Genomic DNA, 19707 nt, shown 5'->3' on the forward strand with positions numbered 1-19707 from the left:
TGTGTGAACTTTATCAAAATGTTTCGTCTTCACATAGAGTCTTCTTGCCCGTATATTTTGCACTTTTTAAAAATTTATTTCTCATTGGATTAAACTAAATGTAAACTACAATGCTCGTCTTTTATTATACCCAAAATAATACATGCAACAAGGGATATAATCTAACATTACCCCCTTTAAGTTTCCACTACCATAAAATGTTTACTGTCTATGAATTTTTAAAAAAAACTTCTAGACATGATCAAAATAAATCAAACTAGAATTTTAATTGATCAGTGTTCCCAGCTCATGGTTGGCGCAAAAAATAATATCTATTAAAAAAAATAAACACTGAAGTGTCAAATCAGAAATGTAATATAGCAATTTCAAAAAGTTTATTTCAACTAGGGTTTCATGAGCTGAAAATTTATTGTGGCATGAAAAGGGTAGTTCCTACATACTGGACTATGTATATAGTTCATAAAATTAATAACAATTTATTTGAAATGAAACCAAAACAAAAGTGAGTCATTGTTCTTGTAAATATATAAGAACTCACTGTTTTTCTGAAACTGAATGTCAAACTGAAAGTAGCAATTACGCAGACAACTACTTAACCCTTTCAGTAAAATATGGATATATATTTATAGGTTTGTACTCTGATAGTGACTGATATACTGACCTCTACAACAAAGCACCATTATACCTTTTCTGTAAAACATGAACTTAGTGAACAATATTATGTAGTATGTCACTGGATGTGTTACACCTAAATTGTCCAGGTTAATATTAAATGAATACACATAAGTAAATCACCATAAACTTATTTGACCTACTGCAGGTAATTAATGTTTAACTTACAAAACTATACTTTACTAAAGTTTGTGCCTTTAGCAGAAATTAAGTCATGTTAACTACAAACGTTGTGGACAAGAAATGTTAAAGTTGTTTACTTTTTGTTCATTTAAAATGCTTATAAATAAAATGCAGTGCTGCGTGTAAAGGTGGTGTTTGCTTTCCAGCAATTAAGTAGGTATGATAATGTATATTTGGAGCATTATGTAAACTGTTGATTAAAGTTACAGCGCAAAAAAATACTTACATTAAATTTAGCTCTCACTCACCTGAGTCCATGGAGGTGTGTTCCGAATGCTGTAACAAACCTGCAGTACACCGCTGATATGATTTTGATATTATCTATAGAAGATCAAACACTATAGTAGTGAAAAGCACACAAAAAATGTTGGTTAGGTCGAAATTATTTCCTCTGTGGCATTTCTCGCCAAATAAAACGGTTTTGTAAAGAGTAAAATGAATCGTCGATTTTATCTCTGGATTTCCCGTAATCAGTACATCTTCTGGAAACAGAGAAAACGAAAGTAGCCGTGTGCGAGTGCGTTCAGTGGAAACTCCGCACGGTGACTAGTAGTGCACATCAGCACAAGCACTGACAGAACTCACCCCTCGGCCCGATCTTTCCTTCGTCGTGGTGTTGATAATTTAGAAATAAAATCAAAGTAAATCATATAGCTCACTTTCTGTCAAATGTGTACCAGAAGCTGAATACAAACTCTGTAACAAAATGCCGAGATGTAACACACGTTGCAACAGCCGCAGCCCGCTTCATCGCCAGCAATGAAGAGAGAAAAAGACAAATGTCTTCGACTAACAGAGGGAAACAACATTTGCATCCTTGTGGGTTTTTGCTATTGAACACTGACAGCTTGATATGTGCAAAAATTCTGTTTAATCTTTGCATCATGGACGGGTACAGAGGTATACGTACACGACTATAAGTATCAAACAATATCTACTGTCGCTGAACGCAGACAATCGTCCTGATTTCGATGACGTGACGATAAAAATAGCCTGACCTACTATCGCTGATATATTACTTCCTTTTAAAGGTTTACAGGCTACGATCGTGACCTTTCACTGAGTATTTTCAAATCATGCGATTATCAAAAACGGACAAAAACGATGAAGTGAGAGAGATCTTAGACTGTAGGGAAGGTGTAAATTAACTTCCTTTCGTTATTCACCTCCCCCGCCCCGTTATATTTCAGTTCCCATCACTTCTCTTGGTCTCTCGCCCCTCCCTTCTGACATTAGTGTGACATTCACTGTGTGTTGGTTTGAAGAAAGGGGGTTGGGGAAGTAATCTGAAGACAAGATGAGCAGAAACTGTGGGGAGTCGCAGTGGGGGAGGATCATGCTTCACTTCAGTCCCTTATAATTACTGTCATAGCCATGGACAGGTAGAGGGGAGGAGAACGTAAAGCGATGCAAGAGTAAACAAATCTCAAAGTGAATATACATCTCAAAGAACAGAAAACAAAAATAGAAATAATGATTCAAGCTACAGTTAGAAAAACAGTACAGAAAAATAAAATGCATACAAGCTCACTAGGGAAGAGCGACACAAAGGGGCTTGACCAGTTAAGCCAGTTAACTTTTATCCAAAGCTTTCAAAACCAAGTTTTTATCCCATGGGTTTCTGAAATAATTTGCTGGATTTGAAGCGTTGGCAGCAGGATAAAGTCGGTTTGGTGAGTGCCATGTGGCCCTCCTTGATTTTTTGTTTGGGGGGAGGGGGTAAGGAGTTGGCTAAGCTGAATACGGGTACATCTGATGACTCTGATCACCTTACTGTGCACGAGGCAGCCCAAGATGTACTCATGTCTGGCATCTTCCCCACTGTACCACAGTTTGTAGCCATCTTGGCTAGGATTGGTAGTATTTGTGTCGACCGCTTACCGCCACATGACCATTTAAACTATGGCCAGTCATAGTGATAAAAAATGTAAGCTTATGGTCTTATATAAGCTTATCTCCTTGAGATTGAAAACATACTACAATAGGATCTGACACAGCCATAAGATCAAGTTCCCTACCAAGTATGGAAAATTATGCATCACCTCACAAATGTGCATAACATGCATTCTACTCCTTCACTCAAAGATCTCTTCAATAAAGATCAGAGCAACTTGTCAAGCAAGGTTTTTTTATTTTTAAAAGTAAATAGATATTTTACAAATACATGTTCTTATTAAAATATAATCTTACAGAAGTGATATTGCCAAAATCCCAAATCCTGAAAAATTACAGCTTGCATGCACCCAATGACAAAACGAGAGAATGTGGGCAGGAGTAATAAATTTTTAAAAAACCCTTGCTGCTTCAGTCGTAAGGTTCCGTTTACTGTCCATACCTGTTATGCTGCAGTCATGAGTTGCTGTTACATGGTTAGTGAAATTCAAAATCTAAAGATGATGCCATAGTTCGTTCTTTGTGATGGTTGAAGCAGTCACAATTCTCTAACACTAAGCTATTCAGTCATAAAACTGACTTAAAGCTGGGCACAATCTCTTTTTAAAATATATGCTCAACATACATGGTTAAAAATGAAACTCTGCAAGTAAGGTCTTTTGATGAATTTATTACAATATTTTTCAACAAATCGTTCAAATGAACATGGGTATTTGAACACTTTCTGTCCAAACTGTGAACATAGCACTCCATCAAGTGTTGCAACCAATTGAAAACCCTGGTTGGCAAATGAAATATAGAAATAAGCTTATTTTTAAAGATCTGCCATCCACTTACACAATCAAAAACATCTTAATGCTGCTCTCTTTATAAATGCGACAAGATTTAGCTGCCCATATTGCTATATGGAACCAAGAACTTTATTAAACAATTACAGTTTTGTTTTTTGGGGTTTTTTTTTTGGGTGGGTGGGGAACCTTTCCTTTATAATACAATGACAATGTGAAAGTCTGCTAATAGAAAAAAATCCTACTCTCTTCTTTAATGGACCCTAAATGGACTGCTGTGTAATATACGACATGAGAACTGCAGCAGGCAGTGAGCTTTCATCTTGTCAACACCAGATGATAAATCAGTATTACTATATGTACATCCTATGCATTTTAATACATAGGGAAATAAAAGAAAGGGGAGGGTAGCCACAGATCCAATGATGTCACGGTTTGAAAACGATGTGAAGATGTTGCAGGTCTGACAAAAGATTATAGTTCTCTGTCCATTCTAATTGTCTTCCTTTGTGAACAGCATACATTGCATAAACTTTATAGCTAGAGACTGAGGCAGATCTGTTTTTGAGAGAGGACTGGAAGTAAATCATGATCCTCTTGGTAATATCCAGCACATGCCTTGAGGTTCAGTCTTGTGATAGATTTGCCATAGGAGGTTCTCTTGGCCTAATTTCAGAGACATCTATGTATCTCAAAGCAATAGCTAAAACCATTGATGACAGGCATGTAAGGCTGCTACTGTCAGCCAGCCACACGCAAGACAGAACATTTTAATGTGAAGAACTGAGGTTGAAGATCACCAGCTATTGGTCATGGCATCTTTGTAAATGGGACTGCAGTTCACCCATTACAGCTCACAAATAGCCCATGAGGTTGTCCAACAAGTCATCCTCAGAATCCGGAGCAGGCCAAGGGCTAGCAGAATCGCCTGCATCAGGGTCAGGTCCTTTCCAGGTATCTGGATCAACAAGTTCTGAATCTGGAATCTTCCATGACATCTTGCGGCCTGTCTCATACAAATCTTTGATGGCTGCATGAAGTTGTTCTGGTCCCTCAGTCTCAAGTTCACGATACCTGCGGTATAGCTGCAGCGCTGTGCGGGCATCTTCAGCGGAGTCATGGCCTCCGGACTGGATGTTCTTATCTGTTCAGGCAAACAATTTTACCCATAAATCATAAAATTTTATTAAACTGTTGAAGTTATTTCTCTGAAGTGACTTTTATTAGCACCATTTACAACATAACATGACAATTATTTCAAACTCCAAGATAATACAATAAATTTCTACTGCTGCTTCTTTGTAAAGATCTTTAATACTCACCCAGGAAGTACCAAGCAAGAAATCTCAGGGAGACAAAACGCTGACGAGGAAGATGAAATAGCTGCACAGTATCAATGTTTTGTTCTTTGGGTACCTGTGAATATAATAAAAATTAAGCAATGATGGAAGATAGTTTAGTTTTTCAGTTTTGATTTTTTTTTTAGCAAAAATATTTTCACAATTCTTGCTAGAAAATAAAAAAAGAAAGTCTCGGACTAGGTCTACAAAAGGATAAGGTTATTAGGATGAATATTCAACCAATCGTTAATAACGTTACTAGTGTTTGTTGATTTATTCATTCAGTTTTATAAGATATTTAAAAATAAAAACTACTTGCTTGGAGATTGATGACTTTGAAATCCTTCTTAAGCCCATGACCAACAAAGACCACACCAATGTTAAGCAGACACCTCAATTTTTGGTAGGAAGACTTCAACGTGGTCAAATGCTTGGTAGATGTACTCGGATCTAACTCACTCGGCTCAATGCCAGAAAATTCAGTCAGATAGTCTGTCACCTAAAATTAAATGTTAATAAATCCTGAGTAAATATTAAAACCAAAGATCTAGAGTACATAAATAGTGGCAAGAAACTTGTTTCCATGACTGTCTGCTATTCTAGAAATGGTGAAAAAGGACTCATTCACACTGAATAATTCCTAGGACAGGCAAATATGAGGCAATTGAGAACAAAAATAAATCATTTGTTATCTGTTTTCAACTTACATGTTCTGGGGTAAGAATGTAGTCATCAATAAATGGTTCTCCAACATGTTCACCTTGTCTGAAAAAAGAGACTCAAATGGGTTAAAAGCAGAGAGATAAAATATCTAAAAAGCTTTGGCACACTAAGATGCAAAAGACCCAATTAATTATCATGACTGTAATATTAAAAGTGGAGACCTTTTATCTTTAAAGGCAATCTACTGTGTGGTGAGAAATTCAACCATCGGAGCTAGTACCAGCTTATACAAAGGATTAAAGATGCACCTTCTATGGCTCTGTCACTAAATAAAGATCAAAAGACATTTTACTTTACCCTCGAATGCATGTGATCCGTCCAGGGCTGTTATGTGATGGCCTTATTGTAGACTTTGTGCCATCACTACGCAGCTCTGCTTCCTCCTGTTTGCAAAAGTTTTCAAAGTATTTGAAAAACTTTCATAAAAAATTTTCTTTAAATGTTTTCAGCATCAGGTAATCACAAATGTTAATAAAATATGACAAAGGGATTCCATGCAAAAGAACCCTATCTATCCCTTTTTTGATCAAACAGAGTGACAAACCATTTAGGACAGCAAAATACTGTAGTGAACTACTGCCTTCATTTAAGCCCATCTCCTTGACCACAACATCAATGGCCTTACCTCCTTGAGAGAAATAAACTCGGCATCCAGACCAACCAGATCTCCCTTAACAAGCACCTCATCATGCTGTAGTGGTAGGAATGTAATCTTTCGTCTCTTGGGATTTATCAATGCTGGGTCATTGTACAAAATGTCAGGCTTGCACCAGCTACGTACTGTATAAATGGACAGAAAAGAGCAACCCTAAGAAAGCGGGATTTCAAGCCAACATGGTGACATTTATAATCTGATTTCTGTTATGAAAGGGGGTATCTTCAGTTAATACAGATGATCATTATCCTGGTCACTGTGATAAAACTGAATGTAATTCTGACACATTAATATATCTAAGAGCTTCAGACATGCTTAACTACACAAAGGAAAATATTTACCAAGAAATAGTACCTGTTGTATCATGATGCTGCAAGATTGTACGGCGTGAGAAATAAACAATGCAAGGCAATCTCCAGGCAAGGTCTACAGCCACATTCTCAGGCTGCAAAGCAAGAGCATGAGCTCGACATGAAGGCATACATCCAATACCAACTAAGGTGGGTCACAGTATGACAAAGCAAGTACTTTGTGGTAAATGAAGATGCCTTCAGGGATTATTCTAAGATTTCAAAAACTGGGCCCAGGCTAACGGAGACTCACTATAAGGCAAACACAGCTGTAATTGTTCAGCCATGCTGGGTATTTCAAAGAGAACTGAAACTAAACTAAGAGGGGGTAGGGATGGGAATTGGTGTTTTATGCCAAACCAGCAACTAAGGTTATATGACACCAAGGCAGTCAGCCCTGTAAACAAATGCCACATGCAAAGAAAAAATGGCATGCCTGAGATAAGAGCTGAACCCAGGAAACTCAACCTTCAGTGTATCAGAGACAGGCGCTAACCATTGTGCCACCGGACCGCCCAAAACTAAACAAAGGGAGGGTAGTAGCTAACTTTAACTGTAATGCTTTATAAGCCATATTGTCAAAATATTCTTAACTGGTGAATAACTGTATATTTGTCCATAACACTTCCTCAGACTTTGAACACTTTTAGATTTCAAGAAGGGCATCATATTGACTTCATCTGTATCTTCAATTTCTTTTAAATTATTAAAGGAGTTTGCACTTTATTCTACTACATTTCAAATATATAAAGTGAAATTGACAAATTGTTTTAGTTTTGTTGGGACCCTCTTTTGCTTTGATGGGTCCCTTTTTTGACATTGTATAGATTGTCTGTTGTCAAAGACTCACTCTCCCATTATCAAATTATATTAATATGTATATTAATTATATGTATATTAATATATTAAACTATATTACATTGTTTTGGACAAACATATTCCACACCATGTCCTCTCATTGCTTCCTCAGTTTATCCAGTTTCTTTTCTTTAACTGATATGACCTGTGTGAGACATGGTAGCTGTGTCTAACTTCTTTTAGTCATTCCTCCAGCCCACACAAATCAACTTTCACCTTTCAACTCCCTGGGCCCCCCATTCTTCAGCATAACATTTTCTGGCATTGTTAAGACACTCCCTCCCTAAACACCTTTGCCCTAAACACAGAGGTGGTAAGACTTTAAAGCTTTTTAGAAATCAGGCACAGGCTCTTGACATCCCCCACCACCCCAGAGGATGCTAATGCTTTGCCATTTACTTCCTGCGGCAAAATTTAATACAAGTCTACGGACAGCAGCTGGCCAATTTCAAACTGTTATCAGATTTTAACCTAGAAAATGCTAAAAATTACTTTAAAAGTGCATCACAGCATGTTCAAATGTGTGATATTTATACAGATTTATACAAATTTATACAGGCGGCAACCATAAGCACGCCATAAAGAACAATTATTTATCTATTACTAGTTGCAGTTATTTTGCCAACTGCAGCAAACATGGTTTTTCTACCTTTTCAATGGGAGTAATGCTGAAATCATTGAAGAGATACCACTGATGACAAGTGACACCTTCTTTACGCTGATGGTATGGTTCACCCACTTTAACACTGGTAACCAGATGGCGACCTGTATCTTGCTGATGGATGCAATATACCACAGCATATACTTCGTATATCTCCTTCCGTCTATTCTCATCTTCAGGCAGTGGTTCCTAGGTGTAAATGTAACACAATTTAAAAAGCTAGTTACCAAAATGACAAAACTCTTCTTCACATCTAATCAATCCAAAAAATTGTCACACCTTTCACAGAAATATAAAGACACCATTAAAAAATGGAATATTTTTGGTTACAAATAGTGTTATTTTACATCTGTCATTAGGTCTAGATGGACATCCAGGCTAGTATTATGAATACATTCAATATGTCTGATACAAGATATCATTTCTAAACATATAGCATCAGTCTGAAACTGATATGGCCTGGATCCTTTAGCAAAAATTTAAGTTCATGTAATTGAGCCAAGTTAAAATCTGTTCAGACTCTCTAGAAACAAACATGGAACGGTTCAAAAGTTCACAAATCTTACCTCATCAGAAATTTCCTGAATGGAAACATCTCCATCCTCCTGAAGCTTAATTTGTAGTCCCATGGGAATCCAGCTGGGACCATATTGTCCTCCAAAGCTATCAGCCTGGCGATCACTGCAAAACAACAAAAAAAATCAGATAACTGTCTCTATTCTCTAGTTGATTCTTTGCCCTTGCTAACCATGCAAAATTCCAAGGATGACAAATCAGGAATTTCAGTCCACACCATCTGTGTATATAAATATATATCAATAAAAAAATAATACCTTCTAGGATTTCTTTGCACCAGGCATAATATAAGAAAGTCCAGAAGCATTAAGAAATTCAAGATAATCTCCGAAAACCCAATTTTCTTTTTTATCATTATTACATCAATGTTAACAAAAGTAACTTAAACTTGCATAAATGATCATACAGTTGAGTATATAGATGCTTACCCACCTTATGATCATGAGAATACTTCATTGATGCAATGAGCTTGTCCAGTAACCTATGCCAAGCACTAACAAATATTGTAACTATTTTCATCTCCATTAGGTTTTGGAACTTGCTGCAACAACTTTTATGTCACAGCTCAAGACGACATAATGTCAGAAGTTATGATGATCAGACCAAACTGGTGTCTTGAGACAGGATTTTTTTTAAAAAAGGCAATTAATCTCTAGCACAAAAAAAAAAATATACAAATGTGTAAGCATGTGAAAATCTGTTTCTTCCACTGAAAAGAGTCACAGAATCAAATCCACTTTTTGATAACTTTAACTGCACATGTAAGTAATTAAAAATACAAACTTGTTCCTGTCTCCCCCGTGCCAGTAGCGACAATCTTTCCTTCTGCAGGCAGCTCCATAACGACACTTTGTTCTGGGTCTTGAGATTGACTTAAGACTTTCAGAGTCCCCTGCTTCTTCATCTTGGCTCTTTAAAATCTAGAGTTATATGGAATGAGTAAAATTTGGATGGCAAACTATAATCTATGAAAAAATTATAAAAACATTGTTTTGCATTGCCTTCAAGCTGTTTACTTGCTTGCAAAATTATAAATTATATGCAATTACATTTACCAAAAGGTAACAATTGTAAATGAGTATGAAAGAACTAAAACAAGCAAAATTTAAGTTTTTTTTTCAGCTAAACACTTTCATGTATTTTAAAATGATTTCAATACAACAATGTTTTAACACATACAATACAGGAATGACTGAATAATGAAAATAAAAGGTACTTTGAGTCATTGAAACCCCATTAAATTTAGTTTAAAGTCTGCACTTATTGTATACTTCACAAAAATGTTTTTTTCTTATTTACCAAAGTATGAAAAATGGCTGAAATAATAAACATGAAAACTACCTGTAGTTGTGCTTTCCAAAAGTTAAGCTCCTTCTCATTCTCCAGATGACAATCTATGGCTAGGATGTCTGGCAGAGAAGTAACCCTTCTTCTCTGTATCTGCAAGAAACTGTTTCAGTCACAATACAGCCAAAGCATTAACTCAAAAACACAACGAACAAAAACAGTAACAAATTATAATTCATCCAAAATACAAATGAATATTAAACCAGAAGGTACTGAAAAAATTTTATAATATGTAGCATATACTATATTTACTCTACATAAACAAAACATGGGTGATTAATATATATATATTCCTACAATAAACTCTATTTGATCTGTTGAAAAGAAATTCTGTAGTGATCTGCTGAAACAAAAAAGCTGCTGATGGATACATAAAGTTATCCTTTACTCCCTCACACACTGGCAAAGCATTCTGAACAGCGAAATGCATGATGTTAAACATTTAAAGAGGAAACCACGTGTCACATGACCCCAACCTTCACCACCATCAAAATTCGTCATCTTCACAACTGTTTTCATGAATTTGTGTAAATATGGAGAAGAATCACACTGTCTGCAAAGTAACATCACAGACTTTAATGAATTCAAACAAACATGACACAAAATGTGTTTGAGTCTAGCCTGAATCCCTTTACAAATGTACAGGGCAGAAAATGGCTTAAATCTGGAATAATTCTAGTAATCTTCCTTAAGTATTACTCCTAACTACAGTCTACAAAATGCTAGTCCTTTTTCACACCCTTTTCCCTTTTATACTTATTGCTACTTCTCTATTCATCTTCCTTTGCAGAATTAATATATTCTCAGTCCTTGTTACTTGATTTCTCTTTGCATTTTCTGCATTTGTCTTTTATTCATCATCAGTTCTGTTGTTTATCCTTCCATCGTTCACATGTTTGCTCTTCTTCCTGGGTATGTTGTCCATGTCTCATTCTTGTTCTTAAGATATGCTCCTTATGAGTGTGAGTAAGCACTTCACAAATCTTACATTGTTATTATTTATTAAATGGATCAAAGACGTTAAAAAAAATGAATTCATAGCTACTGCATAAGTTATTATTGCTCCTTATCTCTTTTTGAATATGCAATGAAATAGTATTAAGGATATTGAGCTGAGTGGCTACTACTTTTACACTGCAAAGTGTTAAAAGAACAGCCATCTTACGTGCTGTTGGTAGCGATCACACTCATTGCACCATGTCTGCATCGTACTCTGTCCTGTCAGGCTATGATGTAGCACTTCTGCAAAGGTCATCTGCTGTATTGCATTTCCTGAAGCTGTGATGTCCAGAAAAATAGAGAGTTCAAACATTTATTTCACTCTTTTGACAAGGATGTAAGAGAAACAATCCTTATCTGATGCTTTGTCCACGTGATATGCTCTTAGGCATTAGTGAAGTGTGCACAGCAAAACAATACCTGCTGGAGATGGGTAGTTGAGAGTGATAAGCATGGTCTGCATGTCACGCCATGTTTCCACTCCACATCGGCATTGAAATGATGACTTGAATTTTATTGCAAAAAGCTCGAGAACCAAGGACACCTCCTCTGATCTGGAAAAAAATATTTTTGAGGCTCTATCAAACATTGTGGAATTAATACATAGCTGTCTTCTGACATTATTTGACATTTGTAAATTATTTGTTAGAGCCACTTCAAAATACCCAATTATCAGTAGAGAATCTCCATATTTACAAGAACATGTCAGCAAGAAATACAAAATAAAAGAGAAAAATTTTTTTAATTTCTCCTCTCCAAAAAATTTTATTATAGATATGGAGTCACAAAATGTCTGCCATGCACTTACTTCACCGGTTCATCTTGCTGGTCCTCCACTGCCCTTGCACTAATTGGAAAACAAAGTTCATTTTTAGGAAAATCACTGTCAGCTGTACAGTTTTCACTGCCAAATGGAAACTGCACAAAACACATGCGCCATTTGTCATGTGACACAAAAAAGTAGATGGAACAAGTATATATTGTATTCCAAAAGATGCTGCAGAAACACGAAGAAGCACAATAATAAAATCAATGCACACAATGTCATCCCATTCATTCTATTTCTTGTACACGTGCTTATGTGCAATAACCCCACCTATGTTAATGTGCTGTGCAGCTACAATATTTCTTAGCTCAACTCACTCATATCTTCTTCATAAGGTTACAAGGATGAGAAAAAAAGACTTTTGTCTAGTAATATTTGTCATCATCATCACTGGGATAAGAAATAAAATTTTTGTCTTGACACTCACCTGTCCTCCCTCACTGCACCTTCCTCTCCAGGATCCACAGACTCTACTTTGTTGTCTTCCTTCTTCTTGTTTTTCTTCTTCTTTTTCTTGGCTTTGCTAGCACTGCTCTCTTGCTTTTTCTCGGGGACAGTTTCTGTTGCTGTAGCTTCTTTGTTTCTACCTGCTTCACTTGCATCTGTTGTCACATCTGCTTGCTGGCAGGTTTCCTATTGTTTGCAAAATTAATTCTTTATTATTAATTAACAGATCTTTCAGACTAAAATCCCTGCTGTACACTGTTCGAAAAATAAAGAATGAAAAGAATATTCCAGTATTTTTATGAAAATGCATGAAATAAAGCTATGCCAGCAATGGAAAACTGAAAACCAATAAAAAACATAAAATTGCCACATTAAACTCTTCATTCACACACAATTTCAAGCACACATCACTTTCTTAGACACACATATGACATATATCTATATTAAAAATGTGCAGCAACAAGCAGGAAGATGCCACAGTACCGAATGAATCTGATGCAGGACAAAGCGATGCCAGCTGGGAATAAGGCGAGGAATATTGGCCTGACCATTGGCCTCCTCTGTCTCTGTTAATACCAGACTCAAAGCAGATGCCTCTGGTATTGTGCGAAAAGCTCTCAAAAAGTTTTTTGCCTACAAGTGGGAAAAAAAAAATCTGGGCAGGAATGTCAAGGGTTAGAAACTGTATGTTGTGAAATAACTTCCATTATAGATTGTATAGTAAGAGGATAATTTTTGCACCAAGCAATCAAATGAATTGGAAAAAACTATAAAGTAGAAAACCCCCACTGGAGTTCTATCAATAGCTAACTTACTCGTAAAATCTTTATCTGAGACTGGAGAACCATGTCCTTTTGTTATGAATGGGCATTTCAAAAAGCACTCAAAGTCTGTGAAACGTGTACTGCATGGAGGAAGTCATGTGATGGTCTACCTACCTGGCATGCTTCCCCCTTTTTTGTGTCCAGCATGTGGAACAGGAAACCCAACTCACATGCTAGGCAGAACTCCCGCTGACATATGTGACTCAACAGTGTTGCTCTCAGTGGCTCAATGAAATACAATGTCTGCAAGAAAATTAAATCGTCACTTCTGTCTTAATATAAATGATAATGCAAGTGTAAAAGCTTCTTTCTAAAATATCCAGCTCACGACAAACCATTGGGTTTTAATAATTAATCCTTTACTAATACTTTTAATAGTAATCATGAGAGAAGGGGCCCAACAGCTGCTCATCTAAAAAATGAAAATAGAAACAATTTTATCATATTTTATTGTCCATTAAAGCATATGTGGTAATGGAAATGTTCTTTTTGCAGCAATAAAGCAGACAGTTTCAAAACTGTACTAAATAAAAAAATGTTGGGCATAATAATAATAATAAATTAAAGCATGTCTTGATTAAACTTTCGCAGTAGTATTGTCATTATAGTGGTGATTGTCATTTTTTTTAACCAAGGACATTTTTGTTTCTTTACCTGTAGCATACCATTACAGTAGGAATTTGCTTGCTCGGCTATCAACCCGGCATAATTGGTTTTGTTGTAATGCCTGAAGTCAAAGTCATCAAGCTTAGTATAGCGCATTAACATGCGCTGATAATGTTTGGGAACTGTTACAAATGGATCTTCACCTGCAAAAAACATTTTACAATGTATCTAATTCTAATACCATAAATGTCTGTTTTAATATATAAAAATTACAATATACTGTGTTCCTCACTCTAACCCTAACCCTCACCTTAACATACACCAGTAGACATGCATTCTAGTAAAGTTTCTTCTTACTTCAAACTTTTTGTTTGGTAAGCAGTGGGGGAGGAAGTGGAGAATCATAAACTTACCTCGCCCAATAGGAGATTCTGGAATGCTGGCTGTCCTGTTGGATGTATTTTCCTTACCCAGTTTGTAGGGCACCTGATTTCGGCGTGTCTTTCCAGGATTGGGAACACAATGAACATTGTGAACAACTTTCATGGAGCGAAGAATATCAGGATCAATAGGCTTTGGCTTTCTGAAAATCACAAATGCAAGCAAAATAATACTAAGAAGCAAGAAATAACCGTATGATGGTTAAAGAGCAAATATAGCCTATTATCTCCTATGGCCATGTCATCTCATACTGTGAAAAAAAAAGTTAAAAACCATGGTAAGAACATAAGGGATGATATTGTCAAGTGAAACATACCTATATATTTTGGCCGTCATGCTAGATGGCCAGTCTGAAAGAAGTGGTTCATTAACAGGGTAGATCATGGGAACTGTGGACAATGAAGCCAGGTCATCAGTTATGTGAATTCCTCGAAGAGGTGGTTCAAACTGAAATGAGACGTTTTTTTTTTTAAATCCACATAAACAATAATTTGTGAACATTTAAAAAAGCTACTCACAGGAAGAAAATAAAAAAAATTTTTATAGTTTCATTTTTAAATTATACAATTTAACAGATTGAGTGTATGAGAGAGGATGTTTGTGTGCGAGACAAACTGCATGTGGGTGCTTGAGTATGTGTGTGTGAGAAAGAGAGTGCGACAAATGTGCAAGAATGTAAGTGTGAGAGGGAGGATGTGTATAAAAGAGTATGCAAGTGTGTGTGAGAGTGACAGTGTTGTGACAGAGATTCAGAGTATCAGAGAAAAAGTGAGCGTGATAATACGAGTGCAAATGTATGTGTAAGAAAGGAAATGTGAAGGGGTGTGTGTGTGTGATGCAATATTCTTTAATGATTTAGGCTTCTGGCCCTATTTCATGTGGGTACATGTATATAAGATGTATGTATGATGCATATAATTAGCAAGCTCACCACTAGACTTTCACTCATGTAAGCACAAATGATGTGTGTGTGTGTGAGAGCACAATCTTTCAAAGAAGAACACTTACAGGAACGGCAAACTCTGTTGGTCGATCGTAACTGTTGAACACAGCATGTTCATTGTTGGCAAACAAGTGCACATATCCTGTCAGAAGAAATTTCATTTACTGCTAAGTTGTAATATGCCATCAAGAATGATATGCCCCACTGGTTGCAGAAGCTGGAACCATGCTGTGCATATTTTAGATATCAAGGACGTTCATATAACTAAAATAGTTAGAGGTGATGTTTCATATCATTCTATACCATATTATATGAATGATTTGGTCCACTAGTTGTAGAAGTTGCAACTATGATGTCATAGCGATGTCACAAGGATGCTCATATGCCTAACTATAACAGTTAAGTGATACTGTTCCATTTACCAGCCATAGCAGCAAGACAAAAGGACTTTTATACTCGAGCCTGTTGTGAGTAAACGTGAGGCTATATTAGCTAATAAAATAAACAAATTTAATTACATGCCTTACAAAAAAAAATTTCTAAATTCTATCTTATACTAAAATCTTTTCCAGAAATGTTTTAAAAAAAAAAACCTAAAACATTTATCAGACACATTTCTCTGATTTTGATAACATCTTCTCTGTAAAATTCTTGAATTGTGAAGTTTACAATCTTTATATTTGTCTCCTCCTACAATCCTTTATGATCTTCACAAAGTCACAATCATCCCACCTGCTGTATCTCCAAAGGCCAGAGCCTGGCAAGTCTCTGAGATGTCAAAACTGCTGATACCTGCACCATGAGTGTCAATAGGGAAAATCATCATAGATGGTGTCATGGCAGTGGTTTCTGTAAGCTGAAAACTCCCCATCTGTGTCAAAGTAACATATTTTTGGATAATTTGTTTTTAAAGTCTATAAAGAGAATAAAAAAAATTATATCTGATTGAATAAAATTATAAACAGGTCAAACTACAACAACCATCAAGTTACTACAAGAAACAGTCAATGTTAAAAGATAGTGCATATTTAACTAACATAATTACCTGTGAAACCACAATGAGATGATTGGAAAGAGTAGGTACAAATCGCAGGAATGTAGGATCAATGGAGACTTGAATTGGTGCCATGGCTCGCATTACTCTCATGTCGTATACCATCAACAGGCGATCAGCCACAAGGTTATTCATTCTGCAAATATTTAATTATATAGTTTAATGTATCTGATTCTGCAGCAAAGTACTCAATCTTCTTTATGCAAACTGCCTACGATCAAAAATAAAGTCTACCTGACCAAGACAACACTATATGCATGCAATGCAAGTAAAACATACTTTACAATACACTGAGACAGCTCGTTCTTTAACCAGCCTAAATGAACAAGAAACTAAGCTAAAAGGTTTAGATTCCATTAGACCAAGACCTTGTTGTCCATCTAGGAGCATGAATGAAACAGACATCAAGACATTTCAGAATGATAAAAACAGAAAAGACCAATTATGCAATTTTTTGCAAACTTTCACAGCTGATAGATTTTTACTGAGAATGTTCATACCTTCTTGAGAAACCACAAGTGACAAGAAGGTGCCCCTGTATGTCAAAGTCTGACAACATGCTGCTGTGAGCATCCAACACATGCTCCTTGTGCATAGTGCTGACATCATACAGAGTAACCTTGCAACAGATACAAATAGTTACAATAAGAAACATTAATATTTTATGTAATGGTTCCTGGATACAGGTTACTTTATTCTGTACTGGTACAAATAATTCTAAATACGGACAAACATTATGCAATATATTATATAATGAAAATTGTTTTCCTATAATTAGAAGATAAAATAAAGACTTAGTAATTTATGAAACATCTTACAGATGATTACAATATTTTATCTTTATTGAAGAAACATGATTATTATTATGATTAACATAGTTATGTTGACATACCTTGCCTGCAGCATCTCCAGCACACAGATATTTTCCAGCTTGTCGGAAGATAGCACATCCAGCATTGTCCACTTCAAACTATTATATGCAAATGCTAATCAACACTTAGTTCCATTATGTGAATCAATGTTAAACAAGGTTAAAAGTTGTGTCTGGATTGAAATTTGCTGGATTATAAATAAATTTATGTTGGTTTTTTTTTTTTTGCATAAGACACGTAACACGATAAGGCCACCGATCACATCAGAAATAAATAAGGGATTTTTACACACCTATGTGTAATTTTTATTTGAGGCACTCAGGAGTCTTGGAATAACTACCAAAAAGCATTTCATGAGTCTGCTGCTACTGTTTAATATTTCTGTGCTCCTTACCTTACTGACAACTTGACCTTTTCGGGTGTTAAATTCAATAACCTTATTATGATGACCTCCAAGACGAATTGAGTCTGGACCAATCTCAATCATACACTGCATCTGCTGCATGTCATTATCACTGCAAGCATTTCAAATAAGATGACAGGTTCTGAAAAAGCTAATGTCATATAAAGAGGTCAAGCACCAGATTTAATATAATGACTATGGGACCAAAACTCTGGTCCAACAGCACAGTGTAAAAAGAAATGAATGAAAATCTTAACTCAGATTCTAAAGTGTGGACACTTCATTTACAGTGCTTCACACAGACCACCATCTATACCTATTCTTTACATACTTGACTACCAGACTCAAGAGCATGTTGCATTATCCTACAGCCTTAGTGGAAGACATCCTATGGGACTCCAAATAAGATGAGTTATTTTACCAGCTTCATCCGGCTCACCTTCAGATGTTACGAGCTGCAATGTTGATGTCAACTCTAAAATATAAAAAAAAATAAACCAACTGAAATTTTTACATTACCTGAAATTGTACACCGGCAGACCACGGCGCAGAGTCAACCTCAGATTGGTACTTGTCAAGGACAAAACCCCTGAATCAATAGTAAGGATCTGACGCACCTCTGGCTCCGCTATGTCAGCTGGAGAGACTTGAAATGCTGTGTGCTTGTGAAAGTCCATTCCATAGTATGAAGAGACATGACCCTGTGTGTGAGAATATTGATAACAAGGAAGCAAGAAATTAAAAGGAAATGCCTTCTCTATAAATGCACCAATCATTTCTTTCTACAGTGAATTTATTATGCCATTAAATTTGTACTTTTAGCATTTTTTGTTCAGTTAATAATCAAGAATGATGTCTATAATAAAAGTTGTTAAGAAAAGATAAAACATGTTTGACTTATCACTGTCAGCTGCCAAAAGATCATTACTTACTCTATGTGTTCCTGTCCAAAGAAGTTCCTCTCTGTCAAAGCAAACTGAAGACACTGAATAGTGACTTAGACAGTCTAGAACTCTGTGCACAGTCCGGTAATCCATTTCAGGTGGAATAGGTTCAGGAAACATGGATGAAACTCCTTGGCGGGGTTCATGAAAGGCTTCTTGTCCCATCAAGTGAGAATCCATTAGGATGTCTTGTCGGCCCGGCACACCTCTTCTACCATGAAAATTTCCAGCCCCAGGGATGCCTCGGAAGTTCATCTTCAGCAACTCTTCTGTCTCTGAGCTGCAAAATTAAATACCTATAGATGCTTTGTCTATTTTAAAAATTCGAATTTTATTCATATCTAGATGTGGTTGCAATACTTTTGTAATAATTTACCACAGGCAGAAAAAAAACCAAAGCTTATTAGTTACTTGTTTGTACAGTTTTTGCTATTACGAATGAACCTTTGCATTTCAAAATAATATAAATTTTTTAATCTTTTATATAAATATTACTTCAAACCTCTATATTTGTATCATTTATTCAGGGATACCTCTAACATATGCTGTTAACAAAAGTGCATTTTTCACTCGGTCATCGACTTGCAGAAATCCCTAAATTTATGATTGAAAGTGTTTCTACTCAAACTATAAATATCTGCTTGCATCATCATCATTATTATTATTATAATCGTTGCTGTTCTTATTGTCATTTACCAACTTTCAAAGGATTGTGACCGCTGGATATTGTCAAAAATTCGTTGTCTGAACATCCTAAACATGGGATAACAGTCGCTACGTGTTCAAGAAGAATAAGGAAAGAGTGGAATAGGGATTTGATTTACTTCGGAATGATGTGCATCAGAAAGACTTATCAATGATAATCATCATCCACGACTGTTATTTATTAATTTTAGACTCGGCAGATTGCAATCATCAAATCAGAAAATGCCTTTTTTTCCCTTTTAACTTGGTCTTTTGAACACAATGCTACCATTCGACAAGACTAGGAAATATCTTTGTTTCTGCATTTTCTTTGTCAGTGTTCACGCATGACGTTGCTTATTTTCTTTTTCTCTCTAAAGGACACGAGAAATCTCTTTACCTAATTCACAATACTCTTAGCGTCTGCAACAGATTAGGCGCCATTTTAAATTAAAGTAATACAGAGTTTAGATACGTCAGTTTCGAATAAATCTATTAAATGTTTTTCAATATATGTGTAGACTATAGTTTGTGTGTTTATTTTATGAGTTGAACTTCAAGTATCGTTTAAAGTTTTTTCGGGGGAGGAAGGAAACATTTAATATAGTTTTATCCGTA

The 19707-nt window shown here is 35.9% G+C and overlaps 2 protein-coding genes across 6 annotated transcripts in view; both read right to left on the reverse strand.

The window, feature by feature from the left end:
- LOC112563487 overlaps positions 1-1294 on the reverse strand; it is a 28651-nt gene extending 27357 nt beyond the window's left edge. For 4 of the 5 annotated variants that reach the window (XM_025237393.1, XM_025237396.1, XM_025237395.1 and 1 more), the window contains exon 1: positions 1104-1294. The gene's annotated coding sequence lies outside the window, so the exon portion shown is untranslated. Of the gene's footprint in view, positions 1-661; positions 681-1103 lie in introns of those variants that run through there. The other variant, XM_025237394.1, reaches the window with a different exon arrangement.
- Positions 1295-2987: 1693 nt separating this feature from the next.
- LOC112564635 (PAN2-PAN3 deadenylation complex catalytic subunit PAN2-like) lies at positions 2988-19545 on the reverse strand. The gene is made up of 29 exons (XM_025239591.1): positions 19490-19545; positions 18394-18685; positions 17981-18162; positions 17453-17573; positions 17079-17156; positions 16687-16805; positions 16178-16322; positions 15865-16003; positions 15198-15274; positions 14506-14636; positions 14162-14331; positions 13797-13951; positions 13257-13385; positions 12802-12951; positions 12299-12504; positions 11854-11892; positions 11466-11599; positions 11212-11324; positions 10041-10139; positions 9483-9619; positions 8690-8804; positions 8112-8312; positions 6609-6699; positions 6225-6379; positions 5897-5982; positions 5584-5641; positions 5196-5375; positions 4859-4952; positions 2988-4680 (listed from the first exon to the last, which is right to left on the reverse strand). The coding sequence occupies exons 2-29, from the start codon at positions 18658-18660 to the stop codon at positions 4391-4393; spliced, it is 3861 nt and encodes a 1286-aa protein (XP_025095376.1). The 5' UTR covers positions 18661-18685; positions 19490-19545; the 3' UTR covers positions 2988-4390.
- Between the last annotated feature and the right edge of the window lie 162 nt (positions 19546-19707).

This window comes from Pomacea canaliculata, linkage group LG5, assembly GCF_003073045.1.
Source record: "Pomacea canaliculata isolate SZHN2017 linkage group LG5, ASM307304v1, whole genome shotgun sequence".
In the NCBI taxonomy this organism is placed as follows: Eukaryota; Metazoa; Mollusca; class Gastropoda; order Architaenioglossa; family Ampullariidae; genus Pomacea; species Pomacea canaliculata.

Coding starts and splice junctions, on each gene's coding strand:
- LOC112564635 (XM_025239591.1), bottom strand. CDS start 18,660: ATGAACTTCCGAGGCATCCCTGGGGCTGGAAATTTTCATGGTAGAAGA. Junction 17,157..17,452: donor AAGGTCAAGTTGTCAGTAAG/GTAAGGAGCACA, acceptor TGCATATAATAG/TTTGAAGTGGACAATGCTGG. Junction 10,140..11,211: donor GTGATCGCTACCAACAGCAC/GTAAGATGGCTG, acceptor AGTTTCTTGCAG/ATACAGAGAAGAAGGGTTAC.